The 21,237-nt window shown below is 31.7% G+C and overlaps 2 protein-coding genes across 3 annotated transcripts; one reads left to right on the forward strand and one right to left on the reverse strand.

The window, feature by feature from the left end:
* The first annotated feature begins 451 nt into the window (after window positions 1-451).
* LOC113845867 (protein INVOLVED IN DE NOVO 2-like) lies at window positions 452-8,649 on the forward strand. The gene is made up of 12 exons (XM_027473527.1): window positions 452-602; window positions 1,068-1,415; window positions 1,585-1,932; window positions 2,114-2,605; window positions 3,306-3,656; window positions 3,814-4,755; window positions 5,164-5,345; window positions 6,139-6,228; window positions 6,328-6,615; window positions 7,241-7,450; window positions 7,973-8,223; window positions 8,436-8,649. The coding sequence occupies exons 2-11, from the start codon at window positions 1,100-1,102 to the stop codon at window positions 8,207-8,209; spliced, it is 3,456 nt and encodes a 1,151-aa protein (XP_027329328.1). The 5' UTR covers window positions 452-602; window positions 1,068-1,099; the 3' UTR covers window positions 8,210-8,223; window positions 8,436-8,649.
* A 1,146-nt stretch (window positions 8,650-9,795) lies between these two features.
* Window positions 9,796-11,878, reverse strand: LOC113848543 (expansin-A4). Of its 2 annotated transcripts, XM_027478138.1 has the most exons (3): window positions 11,383-11,878; window positions 10,181-10,354; window positions 9,796-10,090 (listed from the first exon to the last, which is right to left on the reverse strand). In XM_027478138.1, exons 1-3 carry the CDS (start codon window positions 11,850-11,852, stop codon window positions 10,045-10,047), a joined length of 690 nt encoding a protein of 229 aa, XP_027333939.1. In that variant the 5' UTR covers window positions 11,853-11,878; the 3' UTR covers window positions 9,796-10,044. The 2 variants fall into 2 exon arrangements, with proteins under 2 accessions (XP_027333939.1, XP_027333938.1); XM_027478137.1 differs by having other exon boundaries at window positions 9,796-10,354.
* Between the last annotated feature and the right edge of the window lie 9,359 nt (window positions 11,879-21,237).

Genomic DNA, 21,237 nt, shown 5'->3' on the forward strand with positions numbered 1-21,237 from the left:
AAATTTTAAAATTTTAATTATTAAAAAATATAAATTAAATTTAAACTATTCAATAATTAAATTAATAAATTATTTTAGAGTATATATATATTGATTTAAATTAAATCAAATCAAATTTTAATTTTAGAGTTAAACTAATTCAATAATAAAATATGAAAATTAATATAATACAATTAGAAATTAATTAATGTTTTTACTCAAAATCAATACAATTTACAATTATCTATAAAATATTTATAAAAAAAGAAAGAAATTAGAATGGAACCATCAACGATACATTTAAGCAAAATTATCACTTGGTGTGCATGAATTCAATATACAATAAATCCTCTCTTTTTTGCATTTATAAATATTTGTATCTTTTGTTATTTGGAAATGAATAATAATACCCTGGTCATGTTCCATTTCACTGCTGCTCAGAGGTGGGGAGTCTGAGAAACCAAGCGCAATGGCAATTATAATCGCAATTGCTTATAACACACACTCTACACTTCACACCACGAAACCCTAGCTACTGAGGTTTTTTCACAAATCTGATCTCTTCTTCAATTTCGCTCTTGCTGACCTTTATCTCACCACACAGAAGTGCCAATGTACTGAAGGTGAACAACAACAACCTCTCTTGGTTGATCTCATTTTTTCAAATAGTTATTTGTTTAATCCTGCATTTCGCATTGAGAATTCACAAATCATCGTATGCGGTTGAGCTTTTTTTTTTTCTTTTTACTTCAATTGTAATGCATGTCTTTTCTTTGGAACTTCATATCCATGCATTGAATTTCGTTATCATGATCTCTTGTTTTGCTTTTAGGAGGTTGGCCGCGGTATTAAGAGTCGAAGTCTCTCTCTCTCTCTCTCTCTCTCTCTCTCTCTCTCTCTCTCTCTCTCTCTCTCTTCTAAAGTATTCTATTCTATTGTTCAAGGCAAATTATAATTTATAGAATCTCATGTAATGAAGGATATTTGAAGATACAAGCTACTTCACTATGATATTTAATGGAAGTAATCTGTAAAACAGCACAACAATAGCTAGTACTAACAGTGTAACATTAATTTTTATCTTTCAGGTGCCATAATATTAAGCCTTGAAGAAACTGTAATGGCTCAATGCTCTAACAAGGATAACGGTACAAGTGCATCTCAATTAAGTTGGTGGTATGTAGATATATCTTATCAAGAACTCAAAAAGGGAAGTTACAAAGTGAAAAGCTCGGATGAGACATTCATTTGTCCATATTGCCCTGAGAGAAAACAGGATTATAAGTACAGGGAACTCCTTAATCATGCTTCTGGGGTTGGTCGCAGTAGTTCAGAAAAGAGAAGTGCTAAAGAGAAGGCTAATCATCTGGCTTTATTGAAATATCTGGAAAAGGATCTTATGTGTATGGATGGCCCATCAAAAACTGAAGATAAAGGTCCTCCTGTTATTGAAGTTACTGTAACAAAATTTCTGTTCAAAATTTTTTCCTTGTTACTTAATATGCAGAAACTTGCCAGTCCACAAAGATATTGAATGGAATAATGAAGATATCTGATAAAGTAACATGACAACAGTCACTGCTAACACTATTTTTTGTCATTCAGGTGCCAAATTATTAAGCCCAAGAGAAACTGTAATGCCTCACTGCTCTAACACTGATACTGGTATAAGTGCATCTCAAATAAGTTGGTGGTATATAGATACATCTTATGAAGAGCTCAAAAAGGGAAGTCACAATGTGAAAGCCTCAGATGTGACTTTCATCTGTCCTTACTGCCCAAGGAGAAAACAGGACTATGTATACAGGGAACTCCTAGAACATGCTTATATGGTGGGTCAGAGTAGTTCAGAAAAGAGAAGTGCTAGAGAGAGGGCCAATCATCTGGCTTTAGTGAAATATTTGGAAAAGGATCTTATTATTATGAATAGTCCATCCAAACCTGTAGATAAAGGTGATCCTCCAGTTAATGAAGTTGTGATATATCAGAATTTGAGTTCAAGTTTTTATTTTATTCCCAAATTACTAAACATGCAGAAACTTGCCAATTCACAAAGATATTTAATGGAACAATGAAGATATCTATAAAGCAACACAATAGTAGTCTGTTCTAACGCTGATTTTTTATCTTTCAGGCCCCAATATGTTAAGCCTAGGACAACCTGTAATGGCTCAATGCTCTAACAAGGATACTGGTATAAGTGCATCTCAAGTAAATTGGTGGTATGTAGATAAATTTTACAACGAACTCAGAAAAGGAAGTCTCATTGTGCAAATCTCAGATGAGACTTTCTCGTGTCCATACTGCCCTAAAAAGAGAAAGCAGGATTATTTCTACAGGGAACTCCTTGAACATGCTTCTGGGGTGGGTCAGAGTAGTTCCCAAAAGAGAAGTGTCCGAGAGAAGGCTACTCATCTGGCTTTAGCAAAATATTTGAAAAATGATCTTATGATTATGAATGCTCCATCAAAACCTGTAAGTGAAGGTGATCCCCCTGTTAATAGGGTGGGTCAGAGTAGTTCACAAGAGAGAAGTGTCAGAGAGGAGGCTACTCATTTGACTTCAGCAAAATACTTGAAAAGGGATCTAACAAATGTGAGTGGTCTATCAAAACCTGTAAATGAAGGTGATCCCTCTGTTAGTGAAGCAATCATTACAGCATTTTTTGTTCAAGTTTTCCTAGTTATTAATTAAGCTAAGACTAGCTAATTCAATTCACAATGTGTTGAGAATATCTCCTAATTATTAAGATGTAATTATTGTCATTATCTCTATGGTTATTAGAAAATCCTAGGATCTGTGCTTCCACACACCCAAACCCTTTGGCACACTTCTGCACATTAAACCCTAGCCACCTTTATCTCGGCCACCCAAACCCTAGTAATTGTCTTCATTTCATTACTACTTACATTTGTTCCTTCATTGTGCATTAGGTGCTCAAACTCTAGCTTCCTTTATAGCAGCACCTAAACCCTATTAGCCATCTTCATACCTTCATTGTGCATTAGGTGTTTCAACCCTTTTGTTGGCTACCCAAACCCTAACTGCCTTTATTGCAGCAGTCTTCATTATGGCACACGTCTACACCTTCATTGCGCTTAAGTGTTTAATAAGATAACATCCTAGATTATCTTTTAATAATCATAGAGATAATGATAAATAATTATAAAGATAATGACAGTAACTAAATCCTAATTATTAAAAGATATTCTCAATACAATGATATTTAATGGAAGTAATACGTGAGGTTACACTTTTTATCAAAATTAAAAACCTGCAAAGTAATATGTATACAGTCAGTACTAACACTGATTTTTGTCTTTCAGGAACCACAATATTAAGCCCAGGAGAAATTGTGATGGGTCACTGCTCTAACCAAGATACCGATGTATGTTCATATCAAATTGGGTGGTATGTAGATAAATCTTATGAAGAACTCAAAAAGGGAAGTAACAATGTGAAAACCTCTGATGAGACTTTCACATGCCCTTACTGCCCTAATAAAAAGATAAAACGGGATTATGTGTACAGGGAAATCCTTGAACATGCTTCTGGGGTGGGTCGGAGTAGATCACAAAAAAGAAGTGTCATTGAAAAAGCTAATCATCTGGCTTTAGTGAAATATTTGAAAAAGGATCTTATGAATGTGGGTGGTCCATCAAACCCTATCGATCAAGGTGATCCCCCTATTAATGAAACAATTATAACAAAATTTCTCTTTCTTTTATCCATTTACTGAACATGCAGAAATCTGCCAATTCACATTGATATCCGATGGAGCTAATCTATAAAGCAGCATTGCAGTTGTGGCTAACACTAATTTTTATCTTTCAGGCACCATAACAAAAAGTCCAACAGAAACTGTAATGGGTCACTGCTCCCACACGGATACTAATACAAGGACATCTCAAATAAGTGGGTGGTATCTATATAAATCCTATGAAGAACTCAAAAAGGGATTTCATAATGTGAAAACCTCAGAAGAGACTTTTGCATGTCCATACTGTCCTAATAAAAAGAGAAAACGGGATTATGCATACAGGGAAATCCTTGAACATGCTTCTGGGGTAGGTCGGAGTAGATCACAAAAGAGAAGTACCATTGAAAAGGCTAATCATCTGGCTTTAATGAAATATTTGGAGAAGGATCTTATGAATGTGGATGATCCACCAAAAGCTGCACTTGAAGGTACTCCTCCTTTCAATTCTGAGAAACAGTTTGTGTGGCCATGGACTGGGATTGTGGTTAATATTCCCACTAGCCAGACAGAAGATGGACGATATGTTGGAGAGAGTGGTTCCAAGCTGAGGGATGAATACCTAAGCAGGGGATTTAATCTGTGTAAAGTTCGCACTCTTTCAAATATCTGGGGTCACTCTGGAACTGCAGTAGTGGAATTCAATAAAAATTGGTCAGGCTTAGATAATGCTCTGGCATTTGAAAGAGCATATGAATTAGATCATCATGGGAAAAAAGACTGGTTTGCTAATACTGACCAGAAGTATGGTGTTTTTGCATGGGTTGCCCGAGCTGATGACTACAAGATGAACAATATCATTGGAGAACAACTGCAGAAGATGGGAGATATCAAAACGATACCTGAACTTATGGAAGAAGAAGCTCGAAAGCAAGATAAACTTGTGTGCAGTTTAAATAATATTCTTCAGGTCAAGAAGAAGCAATTAAAGGAGATTGAAGCAAAATACAACAATACTTCACTTCGCATGGACAATGTAATGGGGGAAATAAATAAGCTCACTCAAAATCACAATCAGGGTACCTATTATTATTGAACCTAAGTTGCTTTTTTTCCTCTAATTTGAATTATGAATCTTTGGTTGTTGTTGTAAATGTTTTATGTTTCTGAATTTTTTTTTCAGTTGTAGAAGGCCCTAGTCTATGGTGAAATACTAATTTGTTTATATTGGCACAACTGCCAGTGTGGTAGACCACTGGATTCAATTGAATTTTAACATTTTTTATTGGCAGAATCAACTTCCAGAAACTGCAACCTGCTGGTTGCATCATCATAGTGGTTACGTTATAGAATTTATCTACGTAAAAATAATGGTTTGCAAATGTTCTGCTACGTCTTCTACAATAGATTTGTGACATTTCATTGTTTTTAAAATATCCTGAACCATTTTAACACTGTTGTATTATGCCATGATTGCTTGTATTCAGAGATGAAGAAAACACAGTCAAGTGCAATTCAACACTTTCAGAGTATTTTTAATGGTCATGAAAGGCTTAAGTTGCAACTGGAATCTCAGAAGAGAGAGCTTGAGTTGCGGAGAATTGAATTGGAAAAACGTGAGGCGCATAATGAAAGTGAAAGAAAAAAGTTGGAAAAAGAGATTAAGGAGGTGTAGTGTTTTTCATATTTTTGTTGCATGTCTTCTATCATGCTGATTGAGATTCCTGTGAAATGAAGATCGAAGGAAAACTATATTTTGTTTATGGATGGTTAATTAACAAGATCAATACTTAGATGTTTCTGTGATTTTCAAAGGAGTTGGCAAACATGGTTAATAAAATTTTCCACTTTTACTCATCAGGGTTGATGATAACCTAATGGTTGGAACACTTTTCAGTTGATTGTGCAGAGAATTGAGTCCAAGCATATCAGGAATATAATCAAATTGGTTTCTATTTTAGTAGTATGTAATTGGAGGCTATGCATTTTCTTTGTTCTTTGAAAATTCTTCTTTTTTTTGCCAGTCATAAATGCACTGCATGAGACTATTTCTGTCCATGAATATTTTTTCTTGAGTCAAATGTGTGCCTCTATACTTATTTTTTGGGAGGGGAGCAGGGGGAGGAGTGGGATTTACTCTAGCCTTGGTGTTGTGTTCTAAAATGGATTTTAATAATGATAAAAATATGAACTCCATTGAGTTGTCATATGCTAAGGACTTTATTAGATGAAATTTAGGGAAAAGAGGGTGAAATAAAAGGCATCAGTTTAGGGTGCGAAAGAAGTTCTCCAGAGTTTTCTATTTCTGCTTTATTTTTTCCCTCCTTGTAAGGATCTTGTTATGGAACCTATAAACAAAAAGTTTGGCATTATTTCTGTCTTTGAAATCTTTTAATAATGATGATGTGGCTAATTTTGTAGAATGTTATGTTTAGCAATGCCGATCTCTATTGTCTTTTCAGAATGCAATGAAAAATAGCTCTCTTGAAATGGCTGTTCAGGAGCAACAGAAAGCTGGTGAATATGTCTTGAAAATGGCTGCAGATCAAAAGGTTTGTGTAGCCTATTTTTATGTTTTTTAATGACGAAGTGTGCCAATGTCCACATCAGAATAGCAGGTTGTTCATACTATTTTACTATATTTTTTCCAGTGGCAAAAAGAACAACTCCATGCTAAAATCATCCAGCTTGAAAAACAACTGGATGTGAAACAAAAAGTAGAATTAGAGATTCAACAACTAAAAGGAAAATTAAATGTCATGAAGCGCATGAAAGAGGATGGAGACTCAGAAGTTCTGAATAAGGTGGATGTTCTACATAAGGATTTAAGAGAAAAAGAACTGTCACTACGAGACTTGGATGCGCTGAATCAAACACTGATTATTAAAGAGCGTAAGAGCAATGATGAGCTACAAGAAGCTCGAAAAGAATTGATTAATGTAAGTGTTTTTTTTTTTTTTTGTCATCAAATTTATCTTCCATTCCCGTAGTACTGATTTTATAATGTTAGTGCATTATTTGAATTCTCATATTTCATTTATTGGCTATCTGTAGTATATGGCCCTGGTCATGTTTTAATTGATGAATTTTCTTGTCCATTTAAATTGTATGAACTAAATATGATATTCACTTATTGAGGAAGCTGCCCTGCATAATCCTTAATGCCAGAAAAAGAAAATTGCTCTGATGTACACAGGCAGTGTTATAAATTTTAATTTTTTGCATACTATTTTCCTTCTTTTGGCCTTCTTTTTATGTTGTAATCTTTATTTACTTTTTGTTTAGAGCAAGGTAGCATAGTGATTCAAGTAATATATAAACCTCATCATGGTTTCTTTGCCGTCTAAGTGACATATATTACCCAAAAAATCTTTGATGTGAGTCAATCTGATTGTGCTTATGCAGAAGAGACCTATAAATGTGAGAAATGGAGTCTTTTAAACTGTAATATAGCGTGGGGATATTCAATGCTTATTTGTCACATGACTTATAGCTCTTGGATTTTTTAATTTTTGGAAACTTTCTTACATTTTGTGAACTTTATTGGATTTTCATCTGCTGCAGGGCATTAAAGAGATATCTTGTCATGCTAATATTGGTGTGAAGAGAATGGGGGAACTTGATATTAGACCATTCCTCGAAGCTATGAAAAAAATTTATAATGAGGAGGATGCAGAAGATAGAGCTTCAGAACTGTGTTCATTGTGGGAAGAGTATATCAAAGACCCAGACTGGCATCCATTTAAAATTACCATAATTGAAGGGCAACATCAGGTATTCCTTATTTAAGCTCATAGATATCACTAATAAGTCTTAATTAAATTTGGCTTGTTATAGAAGAAGAGATGTTTTGGACTGATTGATATTACCTGCCTTCATCCATTTACGAACATTTGATGGCCACAAAATTAGAAGAAAAATAATACTGAATGTCATTGGTATTTTAACTATTCTGATCAGCATGTAGATCTTTTAATGATGTTAGATGATTAAGTTTAGGACTAAGATAAACGGTGCCTATATTTAGGAAAGTTATTAGGATATCTACTAAATGTGGTTGGATCACAGGGTTTGGTTAAAACACGAGCAACAGGGCTTCTCCAACTTTTATTCATTTCTGCATGACCAACTTGTTTGGCTCATTCTACTACTTCAGGACAATATTTTTTCAACATAGCAATATCATATAAATAATGGTTTTCAGATTCATTTTATTCTACAATTCGTTGCATTATTTCTCTAATATGTATGTTTTCCTGGTGAAACTTATCTAGCTTCTTGCTTTTTTCATCTCAGGAAATCATAGACAACGAAGATGAAAAACTCAAAGGACTGAAAAACGAGATGGGTGAAGAAGTCTACAAAGCTGTAGTGACAGCTTTGACGGAGATCAATACATATAATCCAAGTGGGCGGTACATAACCTCAGAATTATGGAATTATGAAGAGGGAAAGAGAGCTACTTTGCAAGGAGGAGTAAATTTTTTATTGATGCAATGGAAACTACATAAACAAAAAAGGGGATTGATGTGAAGACTGATATATAAGTAATTAAAATAAGATACCGCATTTTTCTCTTGAACTATATATGTTGAAAGAAAAGATCTTACTAATATGCAATTTAATCGCTGATAAAGACTAAGCACCCAGGATGAAGGCTGCATCTTTTCTCGAGAGTATTGCTAGCTGATTTATGGTATTTGATTACTGTTTCAACTTAACCACCGAATATAACGCTTCAGCGTTGATTTGGTTACAGGACTACACGTTGCTTTCCAAGAGCTCAATTTGCTTTGAAGCCCGTATTCAAGGACTTGAATATTTTTAAGGAATGCAGAATGTATTTAAACTAATTTAGTTTCAAATGACGTTCCATGTATCCAATTCCATGGAGGTTCTTCTGATAACCAAGCTGTATTCCTAACAATTATGCTTACTATTTAGGTCAACTTCCACCTTAGACCTAAACCAAATTCAGGTCCCTAAATTTGTGAAGCGATTCAATGTAATTACATTATTGATAGCATTTTTTCTCCTTTCAGTATATTTGATAAACAGCGTTTTTAATAAATTTTTCTTTCATTAAGTTGCACTTATTCTTGATGATGAGGTGAGTTATCTTCAATCTGGCGTCGTGTATTTAAGTCCTTACTTCACATGTCTTTGATTATAGAAAGATTTTAAAATTTTTAGGCACGGTAGAGTAGTATTATCTATTGACTATGCTCCTCTTTTTTACCTGTTTTAAACGATTGTTGTCATTTTATATATGATTCTGTTGCCTTGAGAAAAACAATCAGTAATACCGCTATGTCCTTAGAATGTACCTGTTTTAAAAAATATTCAGTAATAGTACTAATATATAATAAAATTTAAATCAATTTTTGACATTATTTTTATTTTGTTAATTAGTTAAAAAAAAGGTTTCGTAAACTTAATAGTATTCAATACAATTATCCTGAGGAGCAATTAATAATCTAAATAAATGAGGCATAAAAAGTATTATTATTAAACACGCAAGGCATGGGTGGTATTAACAAATAATATGAAATTAATTTTGAACATCCTTTTTGTTTATATTTGAAGAATTATTATTAGAACAAAGTTTAGTAAACTTTTTGTACAATTGTTAAAAATAACCGACCTATTAATGGAGGCATCGATATGAGCAGTCTTCTCACACGAAAGGTATAGTCCACTTTGGCACCAATTTATGAAGAGACAAATACAATTAGTCAATTAACATTCATTTGCCTAATTATCTTTTTCTCCTTTTCGCTTTTCGGCGCGAGCAAGCGTGCTTAAGAAAATGCATGCATCAAACACTTGTCCAATTTCAATTAGCTTATCACTTTAACGAATTATAGTCGAGGATAGAAGAACAAATCATGACTCAATCAACCCGTAATAACAACTTAATTAATTGAACAAAATCCACATCAAACCTCGGCTTAACAAAAGTGAACAAGAAAAATTATAAAGAAGAGGAAGATAAACTTACTTAATCTTCTTGTACTATAAATTATATAGATATATATAAGAAGCACAGCTGCGGGCTCATGAATTTGAAGCCACTTCAGCCCCTTACAAGTTTCACATTGGCGTAATGTTCCCTCCATTTTCTAGAATTCTATAAAACTTAAAACCCATATAACAAGAAAGTGACAATGTCGTACCCCCCCCACTTTCACAATCAAAGACGAAAAAAAAGTCAAAAAGTTTCCCTAATCACTACCACAAACGTACTTTACTTACTTTTCTCTCCATTTTCTTTTTCTTCTCGCCGTTTCCCTTCTATCCACACCCCAAGGTAAATTCAAAACTACATAGAGATGAAAATTTCCATTTTGTTTCAAAAAGAAACAAAATTAGACCCTAAAGTTTTTGCCAGAGAAGGTTTGGCCAAATTGCCAATTGGAGGGAACAATGTTCCATGAGGTGGAGGTGCGTCGGTCACTGGCTGTGACCCTGAAAGACAATGACTGACCAACCAAAACAGCGTTTGACTGCCAATTTTGACCCCAGTTGCGGCTCATGCTCATCCACCCAGTCCTCGACCCTTTAACGCTCGTCCTCACGATATCCCCTGCGCCCGCGACGTTGGTGATCAAAACCAAGTTGAAGTAACGGAAACCGTTGATTGTGAACCTCATCCCTCCCTGCTTCCGACAAGGCACCCTGCACATTACCACACCCAATCACGTTCACCATTGGCATCCATCGTAATAAAACACAGCCACAGGGGCACATACAAATACAACACACAGGAAGTAGAAAAGATGATTCTACTAAATTTTTGGTCGGTTTCGGGAATCGTGCAAATACGCGGCAAAAGGTGCGGGCTTGTCAAAATCCTGAACCGGTTTCAGATAAACGGTTCAGGTTTGTTCTCTCTCTCGCCGATGGGCCCCCCCAAAATGCTTCATTTCTCGCGCTCATGACCCATCGACGGTTCTCATCAGATTTCACTTTTTCCAATTACGAATCAACCACTGACTACTGTCTAGTCTCCGCCACAGAGAATCTAAGTACATTTTGTCGCTCAAAACGACGTCGTATTTCTTATTATGTACTTCGAGAAGGCCAAAAAACCAAGCGCGCTTGGTTGGTTTGCCTTTTATTTTTAATTCATTTATTTCATAAAAAAATGTAATTTTCTATAGTAAAATAAAACCCTCTAAGTATCCAATATGCGAGTGCTCTTTAATCATAATTTTTTTAGTGATTACACGAATCAGTCCTAAAGTGACATTTTATTTATTAAATGTGTATAATTTATTTCTGAATATGCAAGTTTTGCTCATGATTTATTCACATTTTATTTATATTTTTAAAAAAATATTATCACCTTCACATGTTTTTATTGTCTCTTATGTAAAATACTTCTGTTATCTTATTCATATAATTAAAGTAAAAAAAAATTAGTTAAAAGTGACAACAAGCACTAAAATATTAAATATATTCATTTTTATATAAAAATAATAATTTAAATATAAAAAATTAACAGAATGTCAACACGGGGAGTGTACAAAAACAATTCATCTAAGAGAGAGAGAAAAAAAAACCAGAATGTCAACTTTCAGGGTAAATTATAAATCTACTTTCTTTCGTTCGCACAAAATTTTTCAACAAATAACAATTCATTTTTAAAATATTTTATTAAAAAAAGACTTAAAAAGTAAAGACAGAGAAGAGAGAAAAGTTACCGGCGGAAAGAGACGGGAACGATGCCGGCACGGTACTCAGCGATTTTGAGGAACATGGGCATGGCGAGGTCGAAGTGTGGGCGTGGAGGGTTACACCAACCCCCATTGTCGCTGGGAAGAGCGTAGTTTGGGGGACAGAAGTTGGTGGCGGTTATGAAGATTGATGGGCTGCCGGCGTGGCACCAGTTGGGGTCATCGGCACACTTAATCTCGAAGCAAGCTCCACAACTTAACCCTTTGTTGAAAAGCGCGGTGCTCAGTGCCGCTGTGTTTACGCCGTAGCCTTGGCTGTATAAGTTGCCATAGCCACACGCGCCGCCCATTGTGCCGGAGGCGTCGCTCCCACCGTAGAATGTGGCATGGGCACTTTGCCACGCGCCGCCCGTGTACGCGCCTGGGATTCTGGCTTGGGTGGAAGTGAAGAGGGTTATGATGGAGACAATGGCGATGATTTTGTTGACCAAAGGCATGGTTGTTGCTGTGAGGAGAGGAAGTGAAAGGGTTTTGTGTTGTGAGTGAGGTGTGAGGTGTGAGGTGTGAGGAAGGAAGAAAGCATGGAGTGTTGGTATTTATGGAGAGAGAGGGGCATCAATGTGGGCCTCAAGAAGGGGCTCAAAAGTGAAGATTAGTTAAATGACTCTTGCTTTTCCATGTTAATCAATTTTATTACGGTGGAGTGAACTCAGATTTTCATTTTTAAATTTGTAAATATTAACAAATATATTTTTTTATTTTTAAGTTTATTTGTTATCATTATTTCATATAATAAATACACCTCTAAGGGTTTAACATAAATTCCAACAATGACACCGATTAACAAGAAGTGTTCTTGGAAGAAATACTATACGAAGAAAGGATAGTGGTTACATTGTACGTTAAGTAGTGTATTTAATATGGTGGACGTATTATAATCTTTGAAGCATTACTTAACGTCACTGCCCTTCCAAGTGACAATAATTAGCAATTAGCAGTAAATGAGGAATGCAAAACAGTAGTAATGGGGATGAGTGTAGGGGACAAAAGAGGCCTCAGGTTGATATCAAATCTCTTTGCTTCATTTGCAAGTTGTGCCATCAAATGGAACTATTGAAACTATTTTTATCTTTGGAATTTTGGGTTCTTCTTTGTGTTACTCTTCACTGTTTCAACTTTCATGTTTATTGCTTGGACTAGTTAGTCTTCTCTGCTGGGGTGCGTCGTACGGTACGGATATCATTTGCTTTTCCCTCCCCTATCTATGACTAATGCTTGCTGGGTGAAAATTGCTCTCTCCATGCCATAATATTTATTTTTTTATTTTAAAAATAAAAATATAAAAGAAAATGTGATAATGTTATAAAATAATGCAAAATTGTAACTAATAATATTAAAACAAATGTAAATTCGCCGATATTTTGTTAGTAAAAAAATAATTGTCCGAATATCATTTTTTTTCTTGTATGGGGTTTGAGGAGTCAGTGACGAAAGAGAATGAATCATCAAGAGAGTGTTGCGGCCCCAATATAAAACTTACCACCAAATATCTCAACCGAGTTAAGTTATCTAAAAATATGTATTAAAGAGTGTAATGTTATCATCATTGTTAATGTATACAAATAAATGAAGGTCAAATGTTAATAATTTTATTCTTTTTATCTTTTTTTAATATATCTTTTTAATTATTAAATAAAAAATTAGGAAATAATTGTTTATAATTTTAAAATAATAAATACATATAGTTTATCCTCAATACTTGTACTGTCAAAAAAAACATTATGAGGACATATTCTGAAACTTGTAGGACATGAGTAGATGTTTGTGTAAATTTTTAGACTATATGTAATGTTCGTGTCAGTTACAATACTTTTACGTAGTTCCAAATACACATATCCAAGCAATAAAGGAATGTAAAATGAATAGAAAAAGACATAAAAAAAATCATAAGAAAAGAAACTACAAAAAAATCAAAATATTTATCTTATACGTGTGGGTCATTTCTTTATATAGAAAAATGATAAAATTACCATGTTTTGAAAAAAATTATAAAAATATGAGAACTTTTCAAAATTTGTCAGTAACGTTTTTTGGACACTTTAAATTATTATTTTTTTTTTAAAAAATTGTTATCGGTAGTTTTCTAATTTTAAAAAATTTTATTATTTGTTAAAAAATTATCATTTATAAGTTTAGAATTTTTAATTTTTTAATATTTTATTTGATTATTGATTATTGATTTTTGAATTTTAATAAATTTGTGCTGTTCTATTAATATCTACACTAAAAATTGTTAATGACAAATTTTGAACTCATTTTTTCATAAATTTTTTAAAATATATTATATTTTAATATAATATATATATATATATAATCTATTTATTTTATTATGTTCATATGCATATGAACAAGATAATAGATAAAAATATAACTTATTAAATTAATGTGGAAGTAGTTACTATACTAAAATTTCAGAAGCATTATTATTTTTTTATTTTAACAATTAAGACGAGAAACAAATACCTTAGAGACACATGTTAACACAATATTATTTTAATAATGTATTTACATAAATATGTGTCACATTTAATCAAAATTATGTTAAATAAGAAAATAAGAAACTTTAGTCAGAGTCACCCATCACGGCTACTGCGCCTGGATATGCCGTTACTTTTCTTTTTCTCTATTGCTAAAATGGAAAAGACCCATTAAACTTGATCGTTGATTTTTTAGTACCATAAACAGAAAAAGTCGGAGACACTAATAAAAGAAGATCTTCATCATAAAGATCCAGTGGAAATTTTGAGTCACCCAGAAAATTAATTTTTTTACATTTAAAAATCTGTTAACCACTTTATAATTTGAAAATTAAGAAAAAGAGATAGAGACAGTAGCCAATTTTGCAAGCCTTCACATTGAATCTTAATGTCAGGTATGTGTCTGAGTTCACACATGAAAGTAGTAACTCATTTGGAGTGTTTTGAAATAATATGAAGCTTTTTTATTTGTGTGGTGAGAAGTGCTAATCTGGTTTTCAATTGTGAATGACTGAAAAAGATTATACATCAATTACACTTTTTGAAACAAATGTGCTGACTATCGTTTTAACGACAATTATTAATTTAGTCAAACAAATTGATGTTCTTTTTTTAAATAAATGTCATCTCCAAATCTGTTCCCATTAAAACACACAATTCAAGAGGTTATATAACATAATATTTTTTTTTATCTGTATATATTTTTTTAAAATAATGCTGTACTAATTCAAACTTGAATGCTAAAAAAAAATTCCGCTTACTAAGTTATGAAACCAACCAATTTGAAATATAATTTAAAAAAAATCATGTTTTTAGACAGAGTCATCATTTTGATTTTGATTTTTTTGCTTTTTTTTAATTTGATTCTTACTTAACATTATTGTAAAATATTTGAATATTTACAATTAAAATTACACATTCTTTATTTTGAAACTTCATGTTGGTCTTTAGTCATTTGTTACCATAGTTTGTAAGCATATACTTAATTAAACTGTAATGGGGTTTTCGTTATTTAGAATAGTTAGCTTATTACAAGTATTGGCCATGGTAAAAAAATTATGGTTTAAATGTATTTTTAGTCTTTAATATATTATGTCAAAATTTTCTTCTTACATTTTGAAAATGTAGTCGTCGATCATGATGGTTTCATTTTGTTTAGGTTTAAATTTTAATATTTATAATTTATTGGACGTTGACATTGATTATCATCTCCAAAAAATATGTATTAATATATGACCGATAACAAAGATTAAAATCAAAACAAAATAAAAACTATAAAAATGAAAAAGTTAAAATTTCAAATTAGTATAATAATAAAAATTAAAAGTAAAACAAATTCTAAGAACTAAAGATATAATTAAGTCATTTTTTTATCATATAAATATAGTTGCATATAATTAATTTTGGCTAGCCCATTTTCATGCAATTAATTTTAACTGCGGTTGGATAAACTTTTGTAGTATATATATCAAAGTGATAGAATGAGCTGTTAAGCGAATTATTAAGAACGGGTGCGAATTGAATTTGGTTATAGTCATGATCTTAGAGTTAGAGCTTCTCTTTAGTTTGATTTAACTCGAGAAATTAGAGTCTTTTACTTAACCTTTAAGTTATCTTTCTATAATTGAATATTTAATTTTGGACATAACTCATCCTTATTATGAAAATAAATATATATATTTATATAGAAAAAAGCATCTTCGATATGTGAAGATGACATAAGAAGGAGAATATTACACAGTGATAAACACATAATTTGCCTAATTGTTTTTATTATTTGATTATTCGATTTAACAAGAGTTGAAACTTTAGAAAAGTGATGTCTCAACGAAGATGCAAAGTGACTAGTAAGTGAAAGAAATTCAACGGACGTAGATGTAGCTAAGTGGGTCCCACCCCATGCGTTCAAAGCCTCCACCGCATTTAACGCTCCACGTATCACGCCGTGCATTTGCCGTACATTTTGGGACGGCGTTGAGTCTTTCCGCATTCTAACGTCACAGCCACGTACTCGTAAACGGAACGGAGACCGTCCTTTTTCAACTTGCATAAAAAAGCGATAGAAGGTTTGACCCTACCGTATAATCCCGTACTTTAACTTTTATTATTATTATTAAAAAAATTTACATTAAATTTATACTTAAAATCAAAATAAAATTTTTTAATACGTGTCTGAAGATACACATTAAAGCTTTTAAAATGTTTATCATTCTAAAATTATATAAAATATTTAATGTTTTTATAATAATTTAAAGTGTTTAATATGACATAAAAATGTAATGACAAAGACTCAAACTAGACTAAAATTAATAACAATTAAATAACCGTTTTCATTGTTGCATACAATATCATACTACACTGTCTAAATTAATAACAAGATTAATTCAAAGTTAGAAAAACCATAAAAATGTAATGACAAAGACGAGTACATTATTAATTAGTTTGACACGTACTAAAATAAAGCATTAATTAACATAAGAATGATCTTTAAATCTGTTTGCTCTTGTGACTCGTGTGTTACCTTCCTTTAAAGAGTTTGAGGCGTGACTTGGTTAATTATCCGATCGTATTATCTACCAAATCAACCAGATCTGCCACGTAGAGGATATAATCAAATCGTAGTTCAACAACTACGTAGGTATACACATTACAAATTGACTTAACCAGCCAAATGCTAATGTACATTGCGATTCATAATGGTATTATCTAGTATTTGACTTAAGCATCTCAAATTCTCAATTGCTTTTAAAACCACTAATTAGTTAATAGCTCTTGCATTAGACTAATGTTTTAGGATTAGAGACTTGTTTGTTGCCACAAGTAATGGACGTGGAAAACGAAGAAAAAGGAAGGGGCAAGTGAAATGCGTGTTAGTGTTCTTCCTACTACTACCTACCAAATTAACAAAGCATCTTAGTCACATTCTTTTTCTTCTCAGGTAGGGATGTTAACATTGTGCACCTGTGAAGCTGTTTATTATTTCACCTAATATCAGTAATGGCTTTTCAATGCCCAATGCAATTTTCACCACTTTTTTTAAAGAGATTTTATTCAATTATGATTCGGGTACCAGCAAACAAAAATAATAATAAATTTGGCTTTTCATAAAATAACATGGTTTGAACTTAGAATACACGGCTCTGCCTTACAGCTATAACATGCATGCTGGACATAGATTTTGGGGACCAAGTCCACACTCTCACATACCTTTTTCACTTCTTTCTTTTTTGGCAGTGATTAAGCGAACTATGAACAAAATGATAGTCTCGATTATTAAACATCTCTATACAAATCTACATCAAGCATCGAAGGCTTTAGGAACTGAGACGCTTCATTACTCTTAAGCCCACACAGAATTAATTAAACTAGTTTAAATTAGCTGGAATGTAGCATAATAAATGGTTTAGTAATCTATAACCAGTTTTTTTAATGTATGATTAAGAATATATTATATTTTTTAATTGAAAATTATATAATATCATATAAATTTTATTTATTAATTTTTTATTATATATCATTTAACACATTGAAAAAATAGATACATAATCTCAAAGACATCATTATACTAAAATCTTTCCTTTCGTGAAAAGTCACGATCATATGGTGGTAGGTAATTCAGTTGGCACTGACGATTAACTGATGCCAAAGTAAATGAATTATTAAAAGACATTTTTTGCCCATTTTGTGAGAGAGACCAAAACCGATCCTTAAAATTTAGATGTTGCCAATTGCATTAATTTCCGAATTTTTTTTATATTGATCCCCTGAATTGATTACAAGTACCCTCTTCACTCGATCCATGAGACATCCTGCAATGCACTAGGTAATAAAGCTATGAGTTGAAGTTTGGTTTCCAAGTTACCAAATCCAAATCTTCTAGTAAATGAAACAACCAAAGAAGTTAACTTCGATATGATTCAAATTAAGTCAATTATTAGTACCCGTTTTTTTTAATCAATCATTAGTACCAGATTTGATTTCCTCTGCTAATACATATGGACATGAAGAACGATTAAAAATCTATATGGGTACTATTGTCGTTAACTCTTTGAAATGACAATAGAATCAAAATGCTCAAGATTGAAGATGACTAGATGAGAAGGAAATTTCTGTAAAATGAAGACTGTGCTATAATAAGATAATTACTTGTGAGAGTATTGTGTAGCTTATCCTTGGATGGGCTAGGAAGTGGTATTTATATAGGATATTGGAAGAGGAATAAGTTATTAGAGAATATTAGAACACATTTTTTAAAACTCATTTCATTCCATTAATTGAGTATTATGAGGATGAAATTTTAGTTTTCTACCGAACTCTATAAGATTTCATAATTCCTGAATTTGATCTTTAGTGAGATAAGAGTTGGTTAATGTAGTATTAAAGAGTATATTGAACAATGTATTTAACATAATTTTATATATTTCAATAACACAAACAACCATTCAAAACTTCAAACAAATTAAATGTATAATTAGAGAAATAACTTAAAGTAAACTTCTATTATTACATCATTAATCTAAAAAGGTATCATAGCAAACAAGATGGTGGGCACAGTAGAGAAGGGGTAGTGGAGAGGAGAGGTGGAAGTAAAATTAGGAATTAGTTGATGTCCAATGACGACAAAGGGAACAATTCGGAATTAAAAAAAGAATGAGTGGCATATACACTTGAGAATATTTATTGTGGTATTTAGTATGATTTAATGCATTCCATTTGTCTATGCAAGCTCTTAATGAAAACTTTGCCTAATCTTTATAGGACAAAGCTGGACCATTTGGACCATTTACCATGTCATGTCTCCTCTTTAAATGAATCACTAGCTCAATTTCAGCATGCTCTATTAAGCTTTACGCAATCCCTATAAAAATCCCAAGTTTCCCCTGTAAGCAAGCAAGTAGAGTGCGAATCATATCTTTAACTTTTGTACTTCTCCCATGCATTGCCACAACCACCAACTTTTCTTTGTGCTCTTTTTGAACTCAAGCTTTGTTTTAATCATTCATGGGGTCCCAAGCCACACTACTCTCAGTAAGCATAGCTTGATGAAGACAAACTACCCGTTTAACTACCTAGCCAAATGGGCCATGGAATTTTCAGAACACCAACTACCTATTTTGTTCTTCTTATTCTTTTATGGTCTTTTTCACGTGTTTTTAAAATATTAAGAACGTCCTTTAGGACTTCCTGCCCTTGGGATCTTCTATTATTTTAAGGATTTGTGTTTCTAGATTATAATTTGCTGAGGATTTAAGAAAGTGTTATATATATGTTGTAACTTTTTATTAAATTTTAAAATATATAATGCATTAATAATATTAAATATTATATTTTTTTAATAAAATTTTTATTGGGTGTCTTTAGAGACACGTTGAAATTTTTATTATATAAAATAGTAAAAAATTATAAAAAGGATAAGTAAGAGAATATAAACAAGCTCTGAGTAATTCTCAGTGGTGTTGAAGAAATCAACAAATGATTAAACATTTTTTGCTGTGAGAAAATAAAACTGTTAGTGTAGGGTAGGTACCATATGCATGAAATGATGATTGCGATTAAGAGTCACAAAAATTATGGTTTATTAAACTGCTGACAATTTACGAAGACCACAATTTCTGGCACTAGAAATCATTATCATTAACTACTGATTAGTTAGAGTCGGGGAAGATTATTAAAATTGATATTTTAGTCTAATGTATTTGTTACTGTATAATTAAGTTAATTAATGATGGCCTGTGGCTGCTTGTATCACACACCTTTCCCCGTCTGTAAAATGCAGAATTCTTATTCTCATCGAACTCTTTCAATTTTACTGAATTCATGTGCAAATAAGAAATCTTTACCATTATAAAAACATATATAATTTCTCCATTTACTTATATAGTTACGTCAAATTATCTCTGACGATAGAATTCTATCATCATTTATAATCATTTTAGTGTACAAGTGAAAATTTTATGAATCACACACACACACACTATTAGTTTGAAACTAATGAAAAAAATGTTAGTTGTTAAGATTGTTTTGTTTAATGAAAACTAAATCATTAATATAAATACTATGGAATTATACTAACAATCTGATGAATTTTATTAATATGTGATATATTAATATTATGATGAATTATATTAAATGCTCAGTCACTTTAATGCACATTGAATAATCACACATCAAGTTGAAGACATTCATTATTTTATGACGAGATTGTTGGCATAGAACCATGTATCTGTTTTTAATTATAAGAGGCAATTATATTTGAACAAGAAACATTTATAGTACATAAGATTTTTATTTTTTTTTCACTGGGAGAGCTTTATGACAATTTTAAATATTTTTAAGGATTATTAAATGAATTAAATTTGGGTAAGTATTAATTTAGCATGATGAGTACATTTAACATCTAATTAGGTGTGGATAAATAAAAAGACACAAGAGTCAGGTTAAAAAAATTCAAATATCTTATTTTTTGAGAAACAAACTTATGTTTATAGAAATTCGCTTACTAAACGAAATTAAATTAAGGAAATAATGTTGACGGTTCAAAATATTCAATTAGAAGAATTAACTAAAAAAAGCTGGTAAGAAAATTAATATTAAAATATATTTGAAAAAGGGGATAGGGATATAGTTTTTGTATACGACAGGACAATTTTATTTTTTTTTGTCATCATATACGATATGGATTGAATCATGTTTCTTACAATTTTTTTTTTTGTCAACAGTGTTCCTTACAGTCTATGTGACTATTTTTTTTCTAAAAGGGAGAATTGTAAGAGACTATGTGCAGCCCCATAAGAGATGAGGGCCAGGCCCATAGTGTTCTGAAATCTAGAACGGAACGGATCCAAACAAAGCCGACAAAAGGGTCGGGGCTAGGAGGATTGAAAAAAATATTATAAATTTTTGTTAACCTTTCTACTTTTAAAAATATAAATTTTTTTCATATTTATAAAAACATGAGACTATTACATCTAATATTGATGTTATATAATTGCTAATCAATAATTAATCGTTATTTTTTAAATTAGTAAAATAATATTTTCTAAGTGAAAATTTTTGATACATTAAGCAACTCTTATATTTTATAATTGTATGATAGTTAATTATCTTTTATTTTAATTTTTTTTAAGTTAAACAAATGTTAAAATGACATTAAATTAATATGAGAACAAATAAAAAAATTATTTATAATTTTATATTTTTATCTTTTCAAAATTAAGATAAATATTATTTATAATTATTGCACTAAAAACTTAATCATATAAATTATGGATATAGATTTTTTACAATTTTCGCACTAACTGCAGGACTTGGAGTGTATTTTTGTTTAAGAAAAGATACAATATAA

The sequence above is a fragment of the Abrus precatorius genome, unplaced genomic scaffold (genome assembly GCF_003935025.1).
Source record: "Abrus precatorius isolate BTA unplaced genomic scaffold, Abrus_2018 Scaffold8, whole genome shotgun sequence".
Taxonomy (NCBI): domain Eukaryota; kingdom Viridiplantae; phylum Streptophyta; class Magnoliopsida; order Fabales; family Fabaceae; genus Abrus; species Abrus precatorius.